General features: G+C 42.7%; 1 protein-coding gene across 1 annotated transcript in view; it reads left to right on the top strand.

The window, feature by feature from the left end:
• FRMD4B (FERM domain containing 4B) overlaps window positions 1-17,852 on the top strand; it is a 330,954-nt gene that overhangs the window by 258,366 nt on the left and 54,736 nt on the right. Inside the window, exons 7-8 of the mRNA XM_080800053.1 lie at window positions 3,997-4,053; window positions 4,862-4,884. Of these exons, the coding sequence (XP_080656179.1) occupies window positions 3,997-4,053; window positions 4,862-4,884 (80 nt within the window). The remainder of the gene's footprint in view (window positions 1-3,996; window positions 4,054-4,861; window positions 4,885-17,852) is intronic.

Below are 17,852 nucleotides of genomic sequence, written 5' to 3' on the forward strand. Positions count from 1 at the left end.
GTTGTGTCCTTCTCAATGAATACTTTCTGGAGGCACATGATGCTGGTCTGTCCAGTTATTGGTGATATCTTATCACTTGATTAAGACTTCATCTGTCTGGAGCACCCAGATGGGGCAGTTGGTTGGGTGACCCACTTGTGGTTTTGGCTCAGGTCGTGATCTCATGATCGTGGGATCGAGCCCTGCATTGGGCTCTGCTCAGAGTCTGCTTGGGTTTCATTCTCCCTCTGCCCCTCTCCCCTACACATGTCTCTCTCTCTAAAATAAATAAATCTTAAAAAAATTTTTTTACTGTGAGGTTTTTCCATTAAAAAGTTGGCATTTTCCCCCTTATCATTAAATTTCCCCATAGAGAGATACTTTGTGATTATATAGTTACCCTGTCCTGTTTCTCACCAAACTTTTATGCAATAGTTTTTATTTATTGAAAACAATTGCCTGCATAATTAGTACTACAATGACTATAAATGCTAATTTTCTTTTCCTCTCATTTTTTACACATTTATTTGTTGGTATTCTACAACTACCTTTTAAAATAGACTTAATCCTAGAATAGCTAGATAATTAGTGATACGCTTGCAAACGAGCTGACTTCCCGCAGCCCGTTGTCAAAGAGTTGCACATCCTAAGTATTTGTGAGCAAGTGATTCGTGTCTATTGCTGTTCAGAATAAGTTTCCAAGAAGTACTACATCAATACAGAAAAAGGAGTTGGGTCTTCAGAAATAATTTTCCCATTCTAGGTGTTTGTGTTTGATGATAACTTACCATCCCATCAACAGAAAAGGTGGCATTTGGAGTCATTTTTTGGTCTTATCTGATTCCAGTTTTTATCAAAAGCATGCCTTTGGAAGATTCCTGGTGAGAGATTTACACTGGAGTCAGAAAATGGAGGAATGGAAAGAGCACTGGATGAGAAGCCCAGAGTCACAGTCGAGGCTCTGGGGTTGGGGAGCACACATCATGTCCCCGATGCTCAGTGCCATCATCTATAAAATAATAGGTCATATTTTCACTAAATTCCCTTTCAGATTGTAAAACTGTCGTTTATTCTCTTCTACTCGTGAATCAAAACCTAACGTTTACCTCATTAGCAAGATGTTTTGGTCCACTGAGCTAACAAGCCAAGGACAAAAATAAGATGTCCGACACAGAGCCTGAACCTAGTGACCTAGGGACTGGATTCGTAAAGCAGCTAAATTAGCCATGACGGTTGAGCACCAAGATTTGGTACTGTTTCATATCACCCCTGTGCATTCAGCCACATCACCTGACTCTCTTCTCTGCTCCTCTTTGTTTATGCCCGACAGTCATGGAAACCGACAGAGGATCCCGTTACCTCTCTCTGAGGAGATCCCTCTCTCAAGTGTTAGCTTGCCCAGTCCCTATAAGGTTACCTCTGTTGCCATGGTTATAAGTAAAAGAAATCTTCCATCCTAGGACAGACAGCCGTTTCTAAAGAACGTTTGCACTTCAGGCATGAAATTCCGGAGTTCTGTGTATATCTTCATTGAATTTCACCATACAAAATTGCTGAGAACCGGGCAAATAGTATTATTTTTGCTTGATCCATTGTTTGGTGAGCTCCCGGCACAACTCAGGTAACCTTGGCAATCGGTATTAGAAGTCAAAACATGTTGCCTTGGGTTTCCAGAACAGTGGTTAGGAGGAAGGTGAGGTAGGGGCTGAGGTATATAAAAGAATGTAAGGCTTGTCCAAACCATGGATTCTCCTGTCTCCCTGGAACCAGAGTCCAGGAGGCCCCGCCCCTCCAGCCAGCCCTCGCCCTCCTCCACTAGAATTGCTTTGGGGCAACTTGCACAGGTGAAAAAAAAAAAAAAAAAACCAACCCACAGGTGAGTTGCATATTTGCCTCCCCGCTCTTCTGGAGCTGTCTGAGCCTGGTACTTTTCATGCTTCAGCTCCTTGTCTCAGCATTTTTAATATTTAATGACCCTTCTAAGGTAGAGAATTATTTGGCAGCATTCTTAAGAGTTTCTGTCTGAGGCCTTTTCATCTGCTGAACTTCCATTTACTAAATTGAAAAGTTGGTGTCTCAAATATTGTCTGGATCACTCACCTAACATTCTGATGAGGCAGAGAGGGTCATGGGGGGGTCAGAAGAGCTGGCAGTCATTTTCAATATATTTTTTGTAGCTTTCCTTCTTCTAATATCGAAACAACCCATTTTTTTTTCTCTTTTGTAAGATTTTAAGACAAACTGGACTTTTAAGTTTGGGTGCAATTTCAAACTCAAAGTGGTCCTCTCCCTGTTACCCCCTCCCTCTTCCTGAGTTTTGTTTTTGGTTTGTTGTTGTTGTTGTTTTTTCTTTTGAACCTAAGGAATTCAACCTTTGTAAAAATTTGTCTTGATCAACACCCATCTCACCTGTTGGATTAAATGCTTCAACATCTTTCACCAGATTAGAGAACCACTGTCTCTTGCCTCAAAGACAGAGGGCAATTGATTCTTAGAATCAACCTGGCTTCTCTTTGATTTTATAATCTGTTTCTAGAGATTAGAAGCAAGCTTTGAATTCCAAGGCTCTGGGCCTGTCAGTTTTTAAAGCAAAAAAAACACTTTGGAGCAGACCCATTGCCTCAGGTTTCAGAAGGGAAACTTAGATGTCACAGGATAGAATTCATTTGTTTTCATTTTGTGATATAAGGGAAACATAGATAATTATCACAGCTGGCATTGTAACGCCCTGGGTTTTTGGTTTGTTTATTTTACTTTATGGCTTTTAGAAGAATTATTGTTACTAGTTTGTTTTGTTTTTTGAGAACCCCCATCAAATCACTGGGAAATGTGAGAGAAAAGCATAATCCTTTCAAAAATCCCCAATGAGCCAGCTGCTTCTGGGAACCTACCTAGTTCGCCTTTACTTTAAAATACTCATCGTTGATGCCTTTGGTATAACTATAAAAACTCCTCAGCCCGAATTCAACAGGGAGAAGGGAGAAATAAAGAATTCAGGGCAATTTCTAGGCTCATGAGTTCCATAATCTCAAAGACTCTGTACTTCCGAGTAGTAATTATACAACACTTAAGCAAGGTTATATGGAATTGTTCTAGTGTGTGTTAATGCTTACACCAAGGTATTTTTATGATTTTTTTTAAATAAAGATCCCTCTCTACCACTCATCGTGGTAATATATTATATGATGTGGTAATGGTACTAACATATATGATCATATTTAACAAAATAAATGAAGGCATATGTGAAAATTATTGTGGCAGTATTCCCTCCACACACACTTACGCATTGCTCCCAGGGTACTGAGAAAGCATTCCTGTTTTCCAAAGCCCAGAATTCCTCTCTTCGGGGTGGGAGGGATCTTAAAGGACGAAAAAAATAAAGTAATGGGTAAAATGATAGAGTTCATCAGACTTCAGTAAAATGGAACAGAATTTCGGTCTTCTCTAAGTATGTGATGTAGCTGATTCTTAAGGCTTTACATTTTACCTCTTAATATATAACTATTAATTCAACAATGTGTCACTAATGCAGAAATGAATTTAAATTTTTAATAATAGTTGCACTGTGTGTATACCCAAAAAAAAAAAAAAAAAAGAATGTGGTGACACAGGAAAAAAAAAATCTCAGGAAAACACAGAACAAACAATCTAAGAAATCTTCAGAGCTTAAAAATGAACTTATAGGGATGAAACTTATGCATTGAGAAGTTCTCTGAATTTTCAGCCTCGAAGTCATTTGTGTTTTTCTAGACTACTGCTCTCTAAACAAAATTCCCCACAGCTAATTAAAATGTGCGTGTACACACACACACACACACACACACACACACACACACACACTACGGCTTCCCCTGAACCCTGGATGCGCCCCTCCACGCCCCCCTCCCTTTCCCCTATAATGGTATGCTCTGCGTTTGATTGTAAACTGGAGGTGCCAAGCTGTGACAGCTTCCCCAACTCCACAGCCATTTGCTACAACCTAAGGCAGCCAGTGATGCTTTTCTTTTCCCCCTACAGGGGCAAATTGAAGCGGACAGTGAAACCATCTTCAAGTTAGCCGCGCTTGTGTTGCAGGTAAGAATCCGGCCGGCTGCCTCTTGTCTGCGCCTTTCTGTTTGTTGGTTTGTGAACTGCCCACAACTCTGAAACTTTCGCATGGGCCAGTGGCTGATAGATTTTTAAGCCAGCTGGTTGTTTGCCCGTGAAGAACGTGAGCCGCCGTTTTCTGTTTTAGCCTAATCTGCATGAGCTATAGTGTGATATTGTATGTCGCAAAGCAAAATGAAATTTAGACTGCTCTGGGGGGAAAGAATTTAGACTGTACTTCTGGAAACGAGCTCTGGAATAGTTGAATTTGGGAAGCCCCGATTGTTACAACAGCTGTAATTTTCATTTAAATGAGGTAACTTTTGTATACATTTTCTTGAGGTCGAGTGTGAGAGCCCCTTAATGCTTAGAGACACTAGTAGCTGAGAAACAAAGTGTGTTCCTGTGCTTGTTTAAACGAGAAAACAAGTAGCGTGCGTTGATTCACCTATGTCCGGTTTAATAGGTCTGTGTCCAGACTAAAAAGTGTGCTGCTTGAATGGACAAGCATTTATCACGTGGTCTTAGAGCTCTAACAGAAGACATAATCATCTGTGCTTTTTCGGATATATTTGTCTCTCCTGTGAAGAATAAGAAGTATTTAATGGCTACTAATGCATCCTCTCACCAATGCCACATTCTTCTCTGTGGCCCTAGAGAAAGTTCCTCGTGGACACTCTTCAAAAACAAAACTCAGTCACTTTAAGAGGGAAATGTGACCGCAAGTGAAATTCATTTGCTTCATTAACATAAATACATATTGATCATCTATCTTTGTTTTTTTTTTTTATTTCAGGAAGCCAAAGGGGATTATGCCAGGTAATGGTTCCTTTTATGATATTACTATGCAAAATAACCCTTGCCGAACCCTAGCTGAATGCCGTTACTTTAAATAACAATGGATGCAAACTCAAAAGAAAGTAGATCTCAAGGCGGGAGACTGAGATCTCTTCCCTCTTCCAATAGGGACCCATTCTTTTTGTGAATGAATCCAGCAAGGAAGCTTTCTTAGAACTTTTCAAGCCAGAGTGACAGTGAATTGTAAACAGAAGCCCTCCAAAGTTCTATTTTTCTGTTATCGGTTAGCAAGACGGAGAAATCCCTAAAGAGCTTTGGTAGCCATGCTGACTTTTAAAAATTTATAAATAATCCTGTGTTGGAAGAGTTATAACATATGCACAAAAAGATAAACTATCAGCTGCTTAGTCAAGGGATTAATAGGGGATTTCTTTCTGCAGCTGCCCTGAAGGGGCCTCCCCCTTCAGATACTTGACCTAACAGTGGTATTGTTGCCACTGGGACACTTACTGGTTCTAACTGCCTAACTGGCCGCCTCATCAGAGTGTTTATGTTTGAATTCATGCTCTACCTGCTCCTTGCTGCCCTTTTAATGCAGTAGTTGGAGTCGGAGAAATTGAAATGGTTAAAAGGTGAAGGCAAGGCCTCCAATTAGAATCAGCCCACAGGCCAATGACCCATTGAAAGCCTCACCTCCACCATGTTAATGTTCCACTCCTGGTAAACTTTACCCGTAGATTATTTACAGATGACCTAGGACTCATTCCCAGCCAAGGTTTTGAACAGGACGCTCCTTAACAGACCGATAACCAAATAATGCCTTCCATGCCTGGAAACATCCAGTCAGGGGGCACTCCTTCACCTCGCAAAGTCCACATCCTCTCACCTGCCCGTTCAGTTTGGCAGAATGGCTGAGGAGTCCACAGAACACCACGATCCGCTCGCCAGATCCATTAGCTTTGTTTTGTGCTGTGTTATTTTTTAAATTTTGTGTTTAAGTTAGGAAGTATGCTTTGAAGGAATCAAAAATCTATAAACACCATTTTTTTTAATTAAAAGAAAATGTTGGGATAAAAGGAGGCAAAATGAGTTTCTAGGTCCTTGACATCCAGCTGCTGTGTTCTCCGCTCTTGGCGTTCTTGGAGGAGCCCTATTTCCTAGGAAGATCAGATATGCGAGGAATGTCATCATGTTGGGGGATGAGTCTGCAGTTGATTTATAAATGAGAGTTTTAGGGCCAAAAGCTCACTCTCTGCAGTCTGTGAACTGCTAACCCTTCCTTCCCCATTTCCTCCCCGCCAGCCATGTGGTGGACATTCTCTAAGCCTCATATCCTCATCAGGAAAATGGCACCTACCCCTTAGATTAATGGGCAATAGAGTGGGAGATCAAATGTATGTAAACATTGCCCAAGGCAGTTTCTGGCACACAGCAAGCTCTCCATACACTACAGCTGATATTATCAATTGTTCTAGTATCATTATTGCTCTCCTCAGTATCATCACCCTGTCCTGTCTCTTGGCAACCTCTGAAGAGACTATTGGGACGAAGGTGGGTCTGAAGAAGCTGAGTAGTGTGTTAAGGGAAAAAACAGAAGAGAAAGGTTGATATCCCAGACCTTCTTTAGGGTAGATCTCTTGCCTATGACTGAAGGCTCTGAAGAGAAAGTCCTCGGGTAGTCCAGACTTTTTTAGCCCTAAGACTTCAGGGTTGTTGAGCTAGTCTGGCCAAGCCCAACCAATACTCTTTTTTAACTTTGCCTTGAGCCTGGTGGTTTCCTGAATGATGACTAGGCTAATTAGTTGGAGCACACTTTTTGCAATTGTCTAAACCTCACTGAGTAGTAGAAGGAACTTGAGCCTGGGCGGGAAGAAACTAGCTATGTGATCTCTTAGTGAGCCATTTGTCCTTTCTGGGCCTCAGCCTCCTGGTCTGTGAATTGGGATTCATGAAAATAGCAACTCAGCAGGGTGGTTTTCAGGAGAAGAATGATGTGGAATGACTTTGTAGGTTACCAGTTGTTTTGCTAGCAAGCAAGAAGGAGCTGTGAGCGCTTGTCATTGGGTTTATAATGAGGCAGAACTTTGATTCCTGGCTACCACCCACCCCCCTCCCTGGGACGTGATCACCTCCTCTTGTGAACAGGGAGAATATGTTTCCTCCAGACTTCTGTTACAGAACTAATTTAAGAAAAAGAAGATACTATGAGGCACCGTTGTGTATGGGTTAGAGCAAAGATACTAGAACCAGACAGCCTTGCTCAGATCCCAGATCTGCTACTTATTACCTGTATAATCTTGAGCAGGTTATTTAAACTGCCCAAGCCCTCAACTTCCTCATCTGTAGAATGGAACTTACCTTAATAGTAAACGCCCCATAGCATTGCTATGAACATTAAATGATTTAATATTTGCAAAGTGCTTTGAACAGTTGCTACAGTCCCCACTTTATTATTTCATCGTATTAGTGGAATGACTTACCACCTGCCTGACGTTTCAAATATGAGTTGTTTTCCAGTTTTTGCTGATATATAAATAATGCTGTGATGAACATCTTGGTGTACTTGGGATTGTGAGGATGTGGGATTAAGCAGAGGAAAGTTCCTTAAAGAGGCAAAATACAAAGTGCTGAAGTGAAGTTTCCATATTCTTGATATCACATGAAAATTCTATGAAGTTCGTAGCTTCATCTAGTAGCACCCACCAAATGCCTAAAATGTGTCACCCTCAGTAGAGGTACTGAGGAAGCCAAGAAACCTAGGCTAGGGCATTTCCTTCCAGGGAACTTGGCTTTCTATCTAGAATTACCTCAGTGGCTGTTCTGAATCCCACTTTTCTGTTGGCTTAACACGCTGGTGGCTGCAGCCCTTGGCTTTTAAAACTTCATTGAGTTGACTCACTGAGGTTTAAGCCTCAAAAAATGTCCCCGAATACCTTCCAAGACCAGGGCAACCCGGCTTTCTCAATTAAAACAATGATTAAGACCTACTTCCTAAGGCTGCTCTGGTCCACCCACTCCTTGTAAATATCTCCCTGTTTCTCAAATGTAGCATTTCCAAAGCTGAAGCCAGCAGCACCCCAGCCCCCAGAGCTTCCCTGACTCTCCTCGTATGACATCACCTTTTTCTCTTGGATCACCTCCGAGGATTTCCCCTTCTCCCTCCCACCCATCTCCTCCATCTGTCAGCTCCTTTCTTTCCTTTTCTTTATTTTTTTTAAGATTTTATTTATTTATTTGACAGAGAGAGAGAGATCACAAGCAGGCAGAGAGGCAGGCAGAGAGAGAGGGGGAAACAGACTCCCCCCTGAGCAGAGAGCCCGATGCGGGGCTCGATCCTAGGACCCTGACAACATGAGCTCATGAAACCAGGAGACCATGAGACCATGACCTGAGCCGAAGGCAGAGGCTCAACCCTCTGAGCCACCCAGGTGCCCCTTTCCTTCTCTTTAGCAGACTTGCTTTCTCAGCCCTCATTCCCCTCCGCACATCCCCACTGAGCGCTATGTGTGTATAGTTTGTGCGAGTGCTTTCGACGACATTATTTTCAAAGTCCATGCATGATTCCATTCAGTCCCCACCACAAATGTTATCACTGCCATTGAACAAATTAACAGATGGAAAATCAGGCCCAAAGAAATAATGCCACACAGTCAGTGAGCTTCCAGCTCTTTTCTGGTGCCGTCCCTCACAGCCACCTCCACAGAACCCCAGTTATCTTCCCAAGACATTAAATGTGATCGGTTTTGTTCGCTTCCAAGAATCTCTTTACAGGGGCGCCTGGGTGGCTCAGTGGGTTAGGCCTCTGCCTTCGGCTCAGGTCAGCATCCCAGGGTCCTGGGATCGTGCCCTGCGTTGGGCTCTCTGCTCAGCAGGGAGCCTGCTTCCCCCTCCCTCTCTGCCTGCCTCTCTGCCTACTTGTGATCTCTGTCAAATAAATAAATAAATAATCTTTTTTAAAAAAAGAATCTCTTTACAGTTTCTCATTGTGCAGACCCACCCCCTCCAACACCCTAACCTGGCATCAAGGCTCTACGTAATCTGTATTATGTATTGTAATTTCCCATACTCTGCTATTTATACTCCTTAATATCTGTTCATGCCTCTCTTCTCGGTTCTCCAGGTACTCTGTAGTATTTTCCCTTCATGGCTTTGCTCAAACTCTTCTTCCTGGAATGCCTCGAAAAACAGCAGTCCCCCCCCTCCTTACTTAGCTTCCTGCCCTGTTTCCTTAACAGTATTTTAAGTGAACATTATCATAACCAGTAGGAAACCTTGCTCTCTGGAAGTTAATTAAAATAGTAGAGTGAGGACTTTCATTCTCTTTAAATAGTTGACAGTCTGAATTTCCAAGTCAGCCTTTAAGCTGCAAAGATAACAAGCTGCTTGGGTTACACAACACAGACAACGTAGAGAATTCCTGAAAGCTGACACGGCGAGGAGGAGAGGCTTTATCACTGAGCTAGCTCCAAATGAGTTTGTAAAAGCAGGGCTGGGTTGTTTTTTTTTTCTCTTTTTCATTTTTCTTAAGATCCTGAAAGTTACCGAATAACCATGTGATTTAGGACACTTCTGCTTATACAAAAAAGTGAGTGACGACAATTTACAATTCAGTGCTGGGTCAGAATGAGCGTATATTGTCACCCAGCTTTGAAGGAATAATTCACAACTTACAGCTGTGCTACAAAATGTAGCTTATTTCCCATGGGAAAGGACCTGGTGTGGCTGCCCTTAGAGTAGTTAATGAAGGGGGGGGGGGGAGAAAAGCAAAGACTTTAAAGAACTTTCCCGCCTCGTTCCTCCCTCTCTAGAGCACTTGAAACTCTAAAATGTCTTTCCATTTCCAGAGCCTGTAAAATCAGTTACATTAATAAAAATAGCAGCTCCCATGGGCTTGGTGCTATGCAGAGTCCTTACACCAATGGGGAGGCAGTAGTGACGACAGGAGCTTTTAGAATTTAACGGGGTTAAATCCAGATTTTTTTTTAAAGATTTTATTTATTTATTTGACAGAGAGAGATCACAAGTAGGCAAGTAGGCAGAGAGAGAGAGGAGGAAGCAGGCTCCCCGCCGAGCAGAGAGCCCGACTCAGGACTCGATCCCAGGACCCTGAGATCATGACCTGAGCCGAAGGCAGAGGCTTAACCCACTGAGCCACCCAGGTGCCCCTAAATCCAGATTTTAGAATTTAGAATTCAACTTGGGTTTAAATCCAGGCCCAGATGCTTGCTGCTTAACTCTGGCTAACTAACATCTCTGGAACCCAGTTTCTGGGTCTCAGTAAATATTACATGGCTTTGTTTCATGGTTCCTAAAATGCACCACCTTCGCATCAACCCTGTGATGACAGGCGCTGTTAGCATCCCCATTTTACAGATAGGGAAACTGAGTTGTGGGCTGCGCAAGCAGCGTACTAAGTCGCAAGGCTAGAGAGTGGCAGAATTAGGACTCCAAGCCTCATGCTCTTTACCGCTATGAGTCTCCTGTTTCGTATTCCAACACAAATCCCTGCTACAGAAGTTAAACTTTTCTGTCCCGTTTCAAGCAAGGGCTTTAATGTATCAGCCAAAGACTTTTGTGAAAAACAGCTTGAGAAGTGGCTTTTCTCTCTCCCTGTGAAATGATTATTTTAAGGTTTGACCTAAAGATAGAAACAAATTCTTTAGCATATCAGTTCAGTGCATCAATATTTATTTTTCATGATGTAAATACATTTAATGATGTAAATACATCTAAGTGTTAGGTGGTTTTACGTGTTTTACAGACATTAATTCATTAATCATCATCTTCACCCTATGAATTTGGTATAATGTCCCTGCACTACGAGCGAGCTTAAGAAACTTTGTGTGGCATTATATTGAAATTACCATATTATGGCTTAACGCTTCCCAATGACTTGGTCAAATATCAAGAGTTATGTTGAATAAACAATCAAGCTAACAACACAGGGGGAACCATGGACAATGGAGTGTGGGGAAATACCTGGTTAAGAGTTTAACAAAATTCAAGTTCTCTTTGTTAAGTTTCAGATCTGCTCATGTACATAGCAAATCTCCTAGAAGACATGTCAACAGTATTTCCTGTGCTGGTTTTTCCCTGCTGTGTGAGCCTCTTGCCTGACAATGTCCTCTGGAATTCACTTTGTAAAGTGTGGGTTTATTCATTTGCTGAAAACTCAGTATTAAAATGCCTTTAAGGAGCGCCTGGGTGGCTCAGTGGGTTAAGCCTCTACCTTCAGCTCAGGTCATGGTCTCAGGGTCCTGGGCTTTCTGCTTAGCAGGGAGCCTGCTTCCTCCTCTCTCTCTGCCTGCCTCTCTGCCTACTTGTGATGTCTCTCTCTGTGTCAAATAAGTAAATAAAATCTTAAAATAAAATAAAATAAAATGCTTTTAAAAGATAGGCAGTTTGGGGGTGTCTGGGTGGCTCAGTCATTAAGCCTCTGCTCAGGTCATGATCACAGGATCCTGGGATCGAGCCCCATGTTGGGCTCCCTGCTAGATGGGAAGCCTCCTTCTCCCTCTCCTACTCCCTGCTTGTGTTCCCTCTCTCACTGTCAAATAAATAAAATCTTTAAAAAAAAATGGGGTGCCTGGGTGGCTCAGTCAGTTAAGCATCTGCGTTCAGCTCAGGTCATGATCTCAGGGTCCTGGGATTGAGCCCCACATTGGGCTCCCTGCTCAGTAGGAAGCCTGCTTCTCCCTCTTCCTCTGCCTGCTGCTCCCCTCGCTTGTGCACACACACACATACTCTCTCTCTCTCTATCAAATAAATAAATAAAATCTTTTAAAAAATAAATAAAAGATAGGCGGTTTGGAGAAATCTGTTCTTTGTACTCCCTGTCAGATTCATTACTCCCCTAAATTTTAATTCCATTACCTCGTAGGCAGGGTAAACATTCATCAAGCTCTGAAGAGCTCTAAATTTGAAAAAAAATCATCCATCCCATATGATGGGCACTTTTTCATCTGTTCTAAACAGAGTGTTAGAGCTGGCTGGTCTCATGCATTTGAACTCTGATTTTATAGCTGATGAACTAAGGAGTTCATCATGACAGTTCAGGTAGACAAGACCAGACCTGCAGTGTGGGTGCCGCACCCACCTCAGATTCATCATTGTAACTTGCACCTGGCTAAGCAGGCCTGTGTGGGTCCCTGCTGGAAGGCAGTGAGGGACAGCAGGCAGTGGACACTACCCCAGTAAGTGGTGTTATCAGTGTAGTGGCCCCGAGTCTAATATTAGTCACTTGAGGAGATAGTTTAAGAGTGAGAAAGCAGGAAGTGAACTCTGGATCATCAGTGCCCTTGGATGCCTTGCCTTTTTCTCATTGTTCAACCCTGTTCCTTTGCACAGATTAAATACCTAGAGTGTGTAAGGCGCTAGACCCAGCAAGGGCTATGACGGAGGCAGGCTCTGGATTCAGACAGGCAGGCAAGAGTTTGAGACAGTCTGCTGGTGACATGACCTTCAGCCTGTTTTAAGACATCTGAGTCTAAGGTCCCTTTTCTTTAAGAGGTTTGTTTTAAGGTTACCTTAACCTCACCCCTAACCTTAACCCTTTCAGGGTGCCTGGTACGGAGTGGAGACGTGAGAGTACTTGGAAGTCAGCTTGCACTTTCCACTAAGTCCTATCTGTTGTAGTGAGATACGGTTTTTGTTGCCTCTTTTTTTTTTCCTTACCATCTTAGCAATGATTAAGTATGCTGTTGCGTGGTGGTCAACACATTCACGTTGTGCGACCGTCACCACCATCCACCAACAAAACTTCTCATCTTGCAAAGCTGCAACTCCGTACCCATTAAACTCTCTCATGTCTCCACCCCTCCCCCAGCCTCTGGCAACCACCACTTCGCTTTCAGTCTCTGTGAATTTGTCTATCACGCGATATTTGCCTTTTTGTGACTGGCGTATGTTATGTAGCGTAATGTCCTTAGAGTTCGTCTATGTTGCACCATGCGTCAGAATTTCTTCTATTTCAAGGCAGAATAATATTCCTGTGTATGTATAGACTACATTTGGTATATCTGCTCATCCGTGGATGGATACTTAGGTTACTTATATTTTTGGTTCTTATGAACAATGCTGCTATGAATATGGGTATGCAATATCTCTTTGAGTCCCTGATTTCAATTATTCTGGGAAGAGAGATGCATTTTCTAAAAAGATTCCCTGGCTTCTAGATGCTTAATTTTATTCCATCATTCACTGGGATAAGGTGGGATGAGGGCACAGTAATGTAAGACAGACCTCAGATTCCTGTTCTGAATCATCAGATCTTACCTGTCAAGATCAATGTTTAGAGTCTAGTATTTGTATTGAAAATAGTGTCGCAGATGAATTTTTATTGATGGGGAAAAATTATTACAATAAAGTGGAAAAAGCAAAAGTATATATATTCTCCGTTTTTTAAAAAATGTGTATCAGTATATTTAAACACACGAAATATTCATAAAACTGACAAGTTATAGCATAGTGCATTGTCTTTTGAATTTTTTGTTCATACAACACATTCATTTCTTTTTTTTTTTTAAGATTTTATTTATTTATTTGACAGACAGAGATCACAAGTAGGCAGAGAGGCAGGCAGAGAGAGAGAGGGGGAAGCAGGCTTCTGGCTGAGCAGAGAGCCCGATGCAGGGCTCAATCCCAGGACCCTGGAATCATGACCTGAGCTGAAGGCAGAGGCTTAACCCACTGAGCCACGCAGGCACCCAGCACATTCGTTTCTAACATATATATAGACGTATATATTTTTTGTTTATTTATTTGTAACGGTTATGCACACAGAACCATAACAGCGTCCTGTTCAAAAAAAAAATATTTACAGGGCGCCTGGGTGGATCATTTGGTTCAGCATCTGACTTGATTTCGGCTCAGTCGCCATCTCAGGGTCATGGGATCGAGACCCCGCGCCTTGCTCCTGACTCAGCACAGAGTCTGCTTGAGATTCTCTCCCTCCCTCTGCCCCTCCCCCCACTCACACATGCAAATGCATACTTGCACTCTCTCTCTCAAGTAAATAAATGAATAAGATCTTTTTAAAAAATGAATAAAATATTTACAAAAGAATAGCATGTGGAAAGGATGGGGCGCCTGGGTGGCTCAGAGGGTTAAGCCTCTGCCTTCAGCTCAGGTTATGATCTCAGGGTCCTGGATTCGAGCCACACATGGGGCTCTCTGCTCAGCGGGGAGCCTGCTTCCCCCTTTCTCTCTGCCTGCCTCTCTGCCTACTTGTGATCTCTCTCCGTGTTAAATAAATAAACATCTTTTAAAAAAAATGGAAAAGAATGAGACACAGTAACATGTTCAAAGAAATGGATATAGATAAATATCATTGGAGGTTCTAATATTTTCTTTCTGTTCGCCCACATACCTTTCCAACAAAGAGACCAGTGGATTCTGAAGTTCAACAGAGCTGAGTTTAGTTCCAGATTCTACTTCTCCGGGGTGAACAGCCTTAGCTAAGTTACTGAACCTTTCTAAAACCCAGTTTCCTTATCTGAATAGGGATAATTACAGTTCTTTTGAAATCTTTTTCTGAGATATGATTGACATGTAAAATTAGTTTCCGATGCAGATGCAGCCATCAACATAATGATAAGTTAATTGTATATACTGAACAGTGATCACGACAATAAGTCTAGTTAACCCCCATCACTGTAGGTAGTTATGAACTTTTTTCTCTCTTGCGATGAGGACATTTAAGATCTCTCTTTGCAACTTTGCAATATGCAGTACAGTCTTACAGCATTTGGCATGCTGCCTAGTTTAAGATAGGGGCAGAAAAAAATTAAGCTATTATTATGGTTGTCATGACTTACAATTGTCTCAGGATGGTGGGTGGAGAAATGTTTACAGTTTTCCTTTTTTGCATGTCACTGTGTTTTTGTTTATCAACACCAAAAACACCGTGATTTTGTCAGAATTTTTTTTAGAGGTTATTTTGTATTTTTAAAAACAACTCCAAGCTTAACACAGTGACTTAACACATCTCCTGCCCTGCATCCTCATTCAAAATGAATGTACGACTTGTGGAATAGTACCCACTCTGCCTAACGGAAACTTCCCAAACCAAGGCTTACAGTTTATCCCTGCCACCCATGACAGGGAGCAGGGGGCCCATGACTCCCCACAGCCCGTGGGAGGGCCTAGTCAGGACCTGCTGGCACCCAAAACCTGTGTGTCTTTGTCAACAGGCTCATTCAGTGTTGGGCACGGGCGCCCGAGGCTGGGCAAGCAGAAAGGAAGCAGTTAAGACAATGGAAACCTACCAGGGAAAGAGCTGTTGGCAGGGCGGACTTCGTGGGTGTGTGACTGGTGCAGTCACACGGGAGGGCCCCACGCTTGCTTGGTGCTCTTCAGTCACCATTTTGAAATTGTTCTGAGCTTTTGACAAGGGACTCCACATTTTCATTTGTCACTGGGCCTTGCAAATTGTGTGGCTGGTTCTGACTGTTGGAAATTGTAAGGCATGGAGAAGGCCTGGATATTGAATGGATTCTTAAAAGAAGGAGTTCTCTGGTAGGTGTCTAAACAGGTGCTCCACTGAGAAGGCTAAAACCACACAGAATTCCACAAGCCAGCTTTTTTGCATATATCTGGAACGTCTTAGCCCTTTGTGATTCCATTTTGCATGATCTCCCAAGTCTGAGGGACGAAGAGTAACATAACTGCTACCTCATAGGGCTCCGTGAAAATGTACAAAAATAATGCCCTAAAGGGGTTAGACTAGTGCCTGGCACCTGGAGAACTCATTTCTGAAAGATTCCCAGATATTCACTACCTTATTCCTTGTATCAATTCCAAGAGCTAGGTGTGATTATTCTCATTTTACAGCTGAAGAAACTAAGGCCCAGAGAAGTGGAGTGACTTGCCTAAATCACACAGCTGGTAAGATGTGGAGCTGGGATTTGAACCCAGGCCCTCTGACAGCAGAGCTCGTGCTCTCCACCATTATGCACGCCACTTTTACCATTATCTGCCAGGTGCCAGGCCCCCTTACGTTCTTTCTATCACTTTGTCCTCAAATTGGGATGCTCATTCTATAGATGCGGGGAATGATGCTGGCTACCAAGGTCCCTTATCTTCCACAAACAGAATTTGGATCTGAAACCTCCTTCTCCAAATTTCCGCTTTGCCTTTCCTTTGGATGACTCCTCAAAAGTGAAGCCAAAGGATGTTTAATGGTATCTGCTGGACGGGGCTGGTAATGATATGCAGTCAGACCCTGGGGAGCTCCTGGACCCACAGGCCAGATAGCTGCATGGTGTGTTTCTGGCGACCACATCGTCACATCCTCTGCAGAGCTCAGGTCCTGGCGTCATGCTGGGTTCCCAGGCCAGCTCCATCCTGAGGGCTGTGTGGGCTTCTACAAGTCTCACCTCTTTACTGCTCAGTTTTCCCACCTGTAAAGTGGGGGTGGTAATCCTATTTGTGGAAGAGGATTCTCGGGGGGATTGTGTTTACATGCTCACTTGAGTGCCTAGTACATTGTTAGTATTTCGAACTGTAAAAGCTGTTTTGCTCCAGCTTTCAGACAAGAAAGTATTGCCTGTGTTTGAAGGGAAGCAAATGCTTTTATTTCTTTTCATAGTTCTTAGCTGTTCACAGGGCTCATTCTCAGACTCTTATCTTGTTTGGACTTCGTTTGTTTTTAATTTTTTTCAAAATGCCCGCATAGTCTTGTTTGGACTTTAAAATGAGAAAAGGGGCTTCATCGCCATTTTACAGAAAAGGCGGGCCTGGTTTAAGGGCCCGGAATCAGGCTAGGAATCCAGGCCTCTGCATTTCACGGCTTCTACGTATTTTGCATTTCAGAACACTTTGCTTTTCACACCTTAAAGACTTGATGCAAGTAAACAAAAATAAAAGGCCCCAAGTTCCACCTTAATAGACCCTGGAGAGTGACCAACCTCACAGTGAGGATCAGTCTTGTGCCAGGAGCGAACGGGGCCACCCCGTGCCATCGCTGATGCTTGGTACAAAAATGAAACTCAGCCTCGAGTGGGCTTTTAAGATAGTGGCTGGCTAAGACATCTGCGTGTTTGGTGTTCAGTAGGAATAGAAAGTGGCGTGACATGAACTTCTCTCCCCCGAGTACAAGCCATTCAGGGTCTACCTAAGCTAAGTGATGGCATTTTAAGGGATGATCTCTACATTCCTTCTGATACACATTTCAGCACCCTTTGGTTTGGCTGAAGAAGCACTGAGTGGACAACAGAACACATGTTCAGTCTTATTATCTGTGTTCAAATGGCTGTTGTGGTCAATATAGTTGTTTTTTTTTTAAATAGAACTTCATTTATTTTTAAAGATTGTATTTATTTATTTGAGAGAGGGAGATCACAAGTAGGCAGAGAGAGAGGAGGAAGCAGGCTCCCTGCTGAGCAGAGTGTGGGGCTTGATCCCAGGACCCTGGGATCATGACCTGAGCCCTGAGCGGAAGGCAGAGGCTTTAACCCACTGAGCCACCCAGGCATGTGTGATCAGGAAGGACACACCGAGTCATACATGCAGGAAGAAGAGATAAAGCTTTGGGCCTTCAAGTTGACTATACATAATTTTCACTTGCCTTGTAGGCAGTGTCCCAGGAGAGAAACAGATTTCTTTGACTTCACATTCTTTTATAGGAAGATAAGATCTATATTATTTTTCTTCCATGTGCCCTTTATTTCTAACTTGAGGGTTGTATGACAGATCATTTTTTTTAATTATAGTAGAATATGCATAACATAAAATTTATCATCGTAACCATTTTTTAAGTGTGTAATTCAGAAGTGCTAAATATATTCTCATTGTTACACACCCGATCTCCAGAACTCTTCATTTTGCAAAACTGAAATACTATGCCCATTAACCATTCTCTCCCTCACCCCCGCCCCAGCTCCCAGCAACCACCATTCTACTTTCTGTCCCTATGGATTCGTAAAATATTTTTTATTTCACTATGTTTATGGAATTTCATGTTAATCTGCTTCTCAGCCTGTCATTCTTAG

The sequence above is a fragment of the Martes martes genome (assembly GCF_963455335.1).
Source record: "Martes martes genome assembly, chromosome: 1".
Taxonomy (NCBI): Eukaryota; Metazoa; Chordata; class Mammalia; order Carnivora; family Mustelidae; genus Martes; species Martes martes.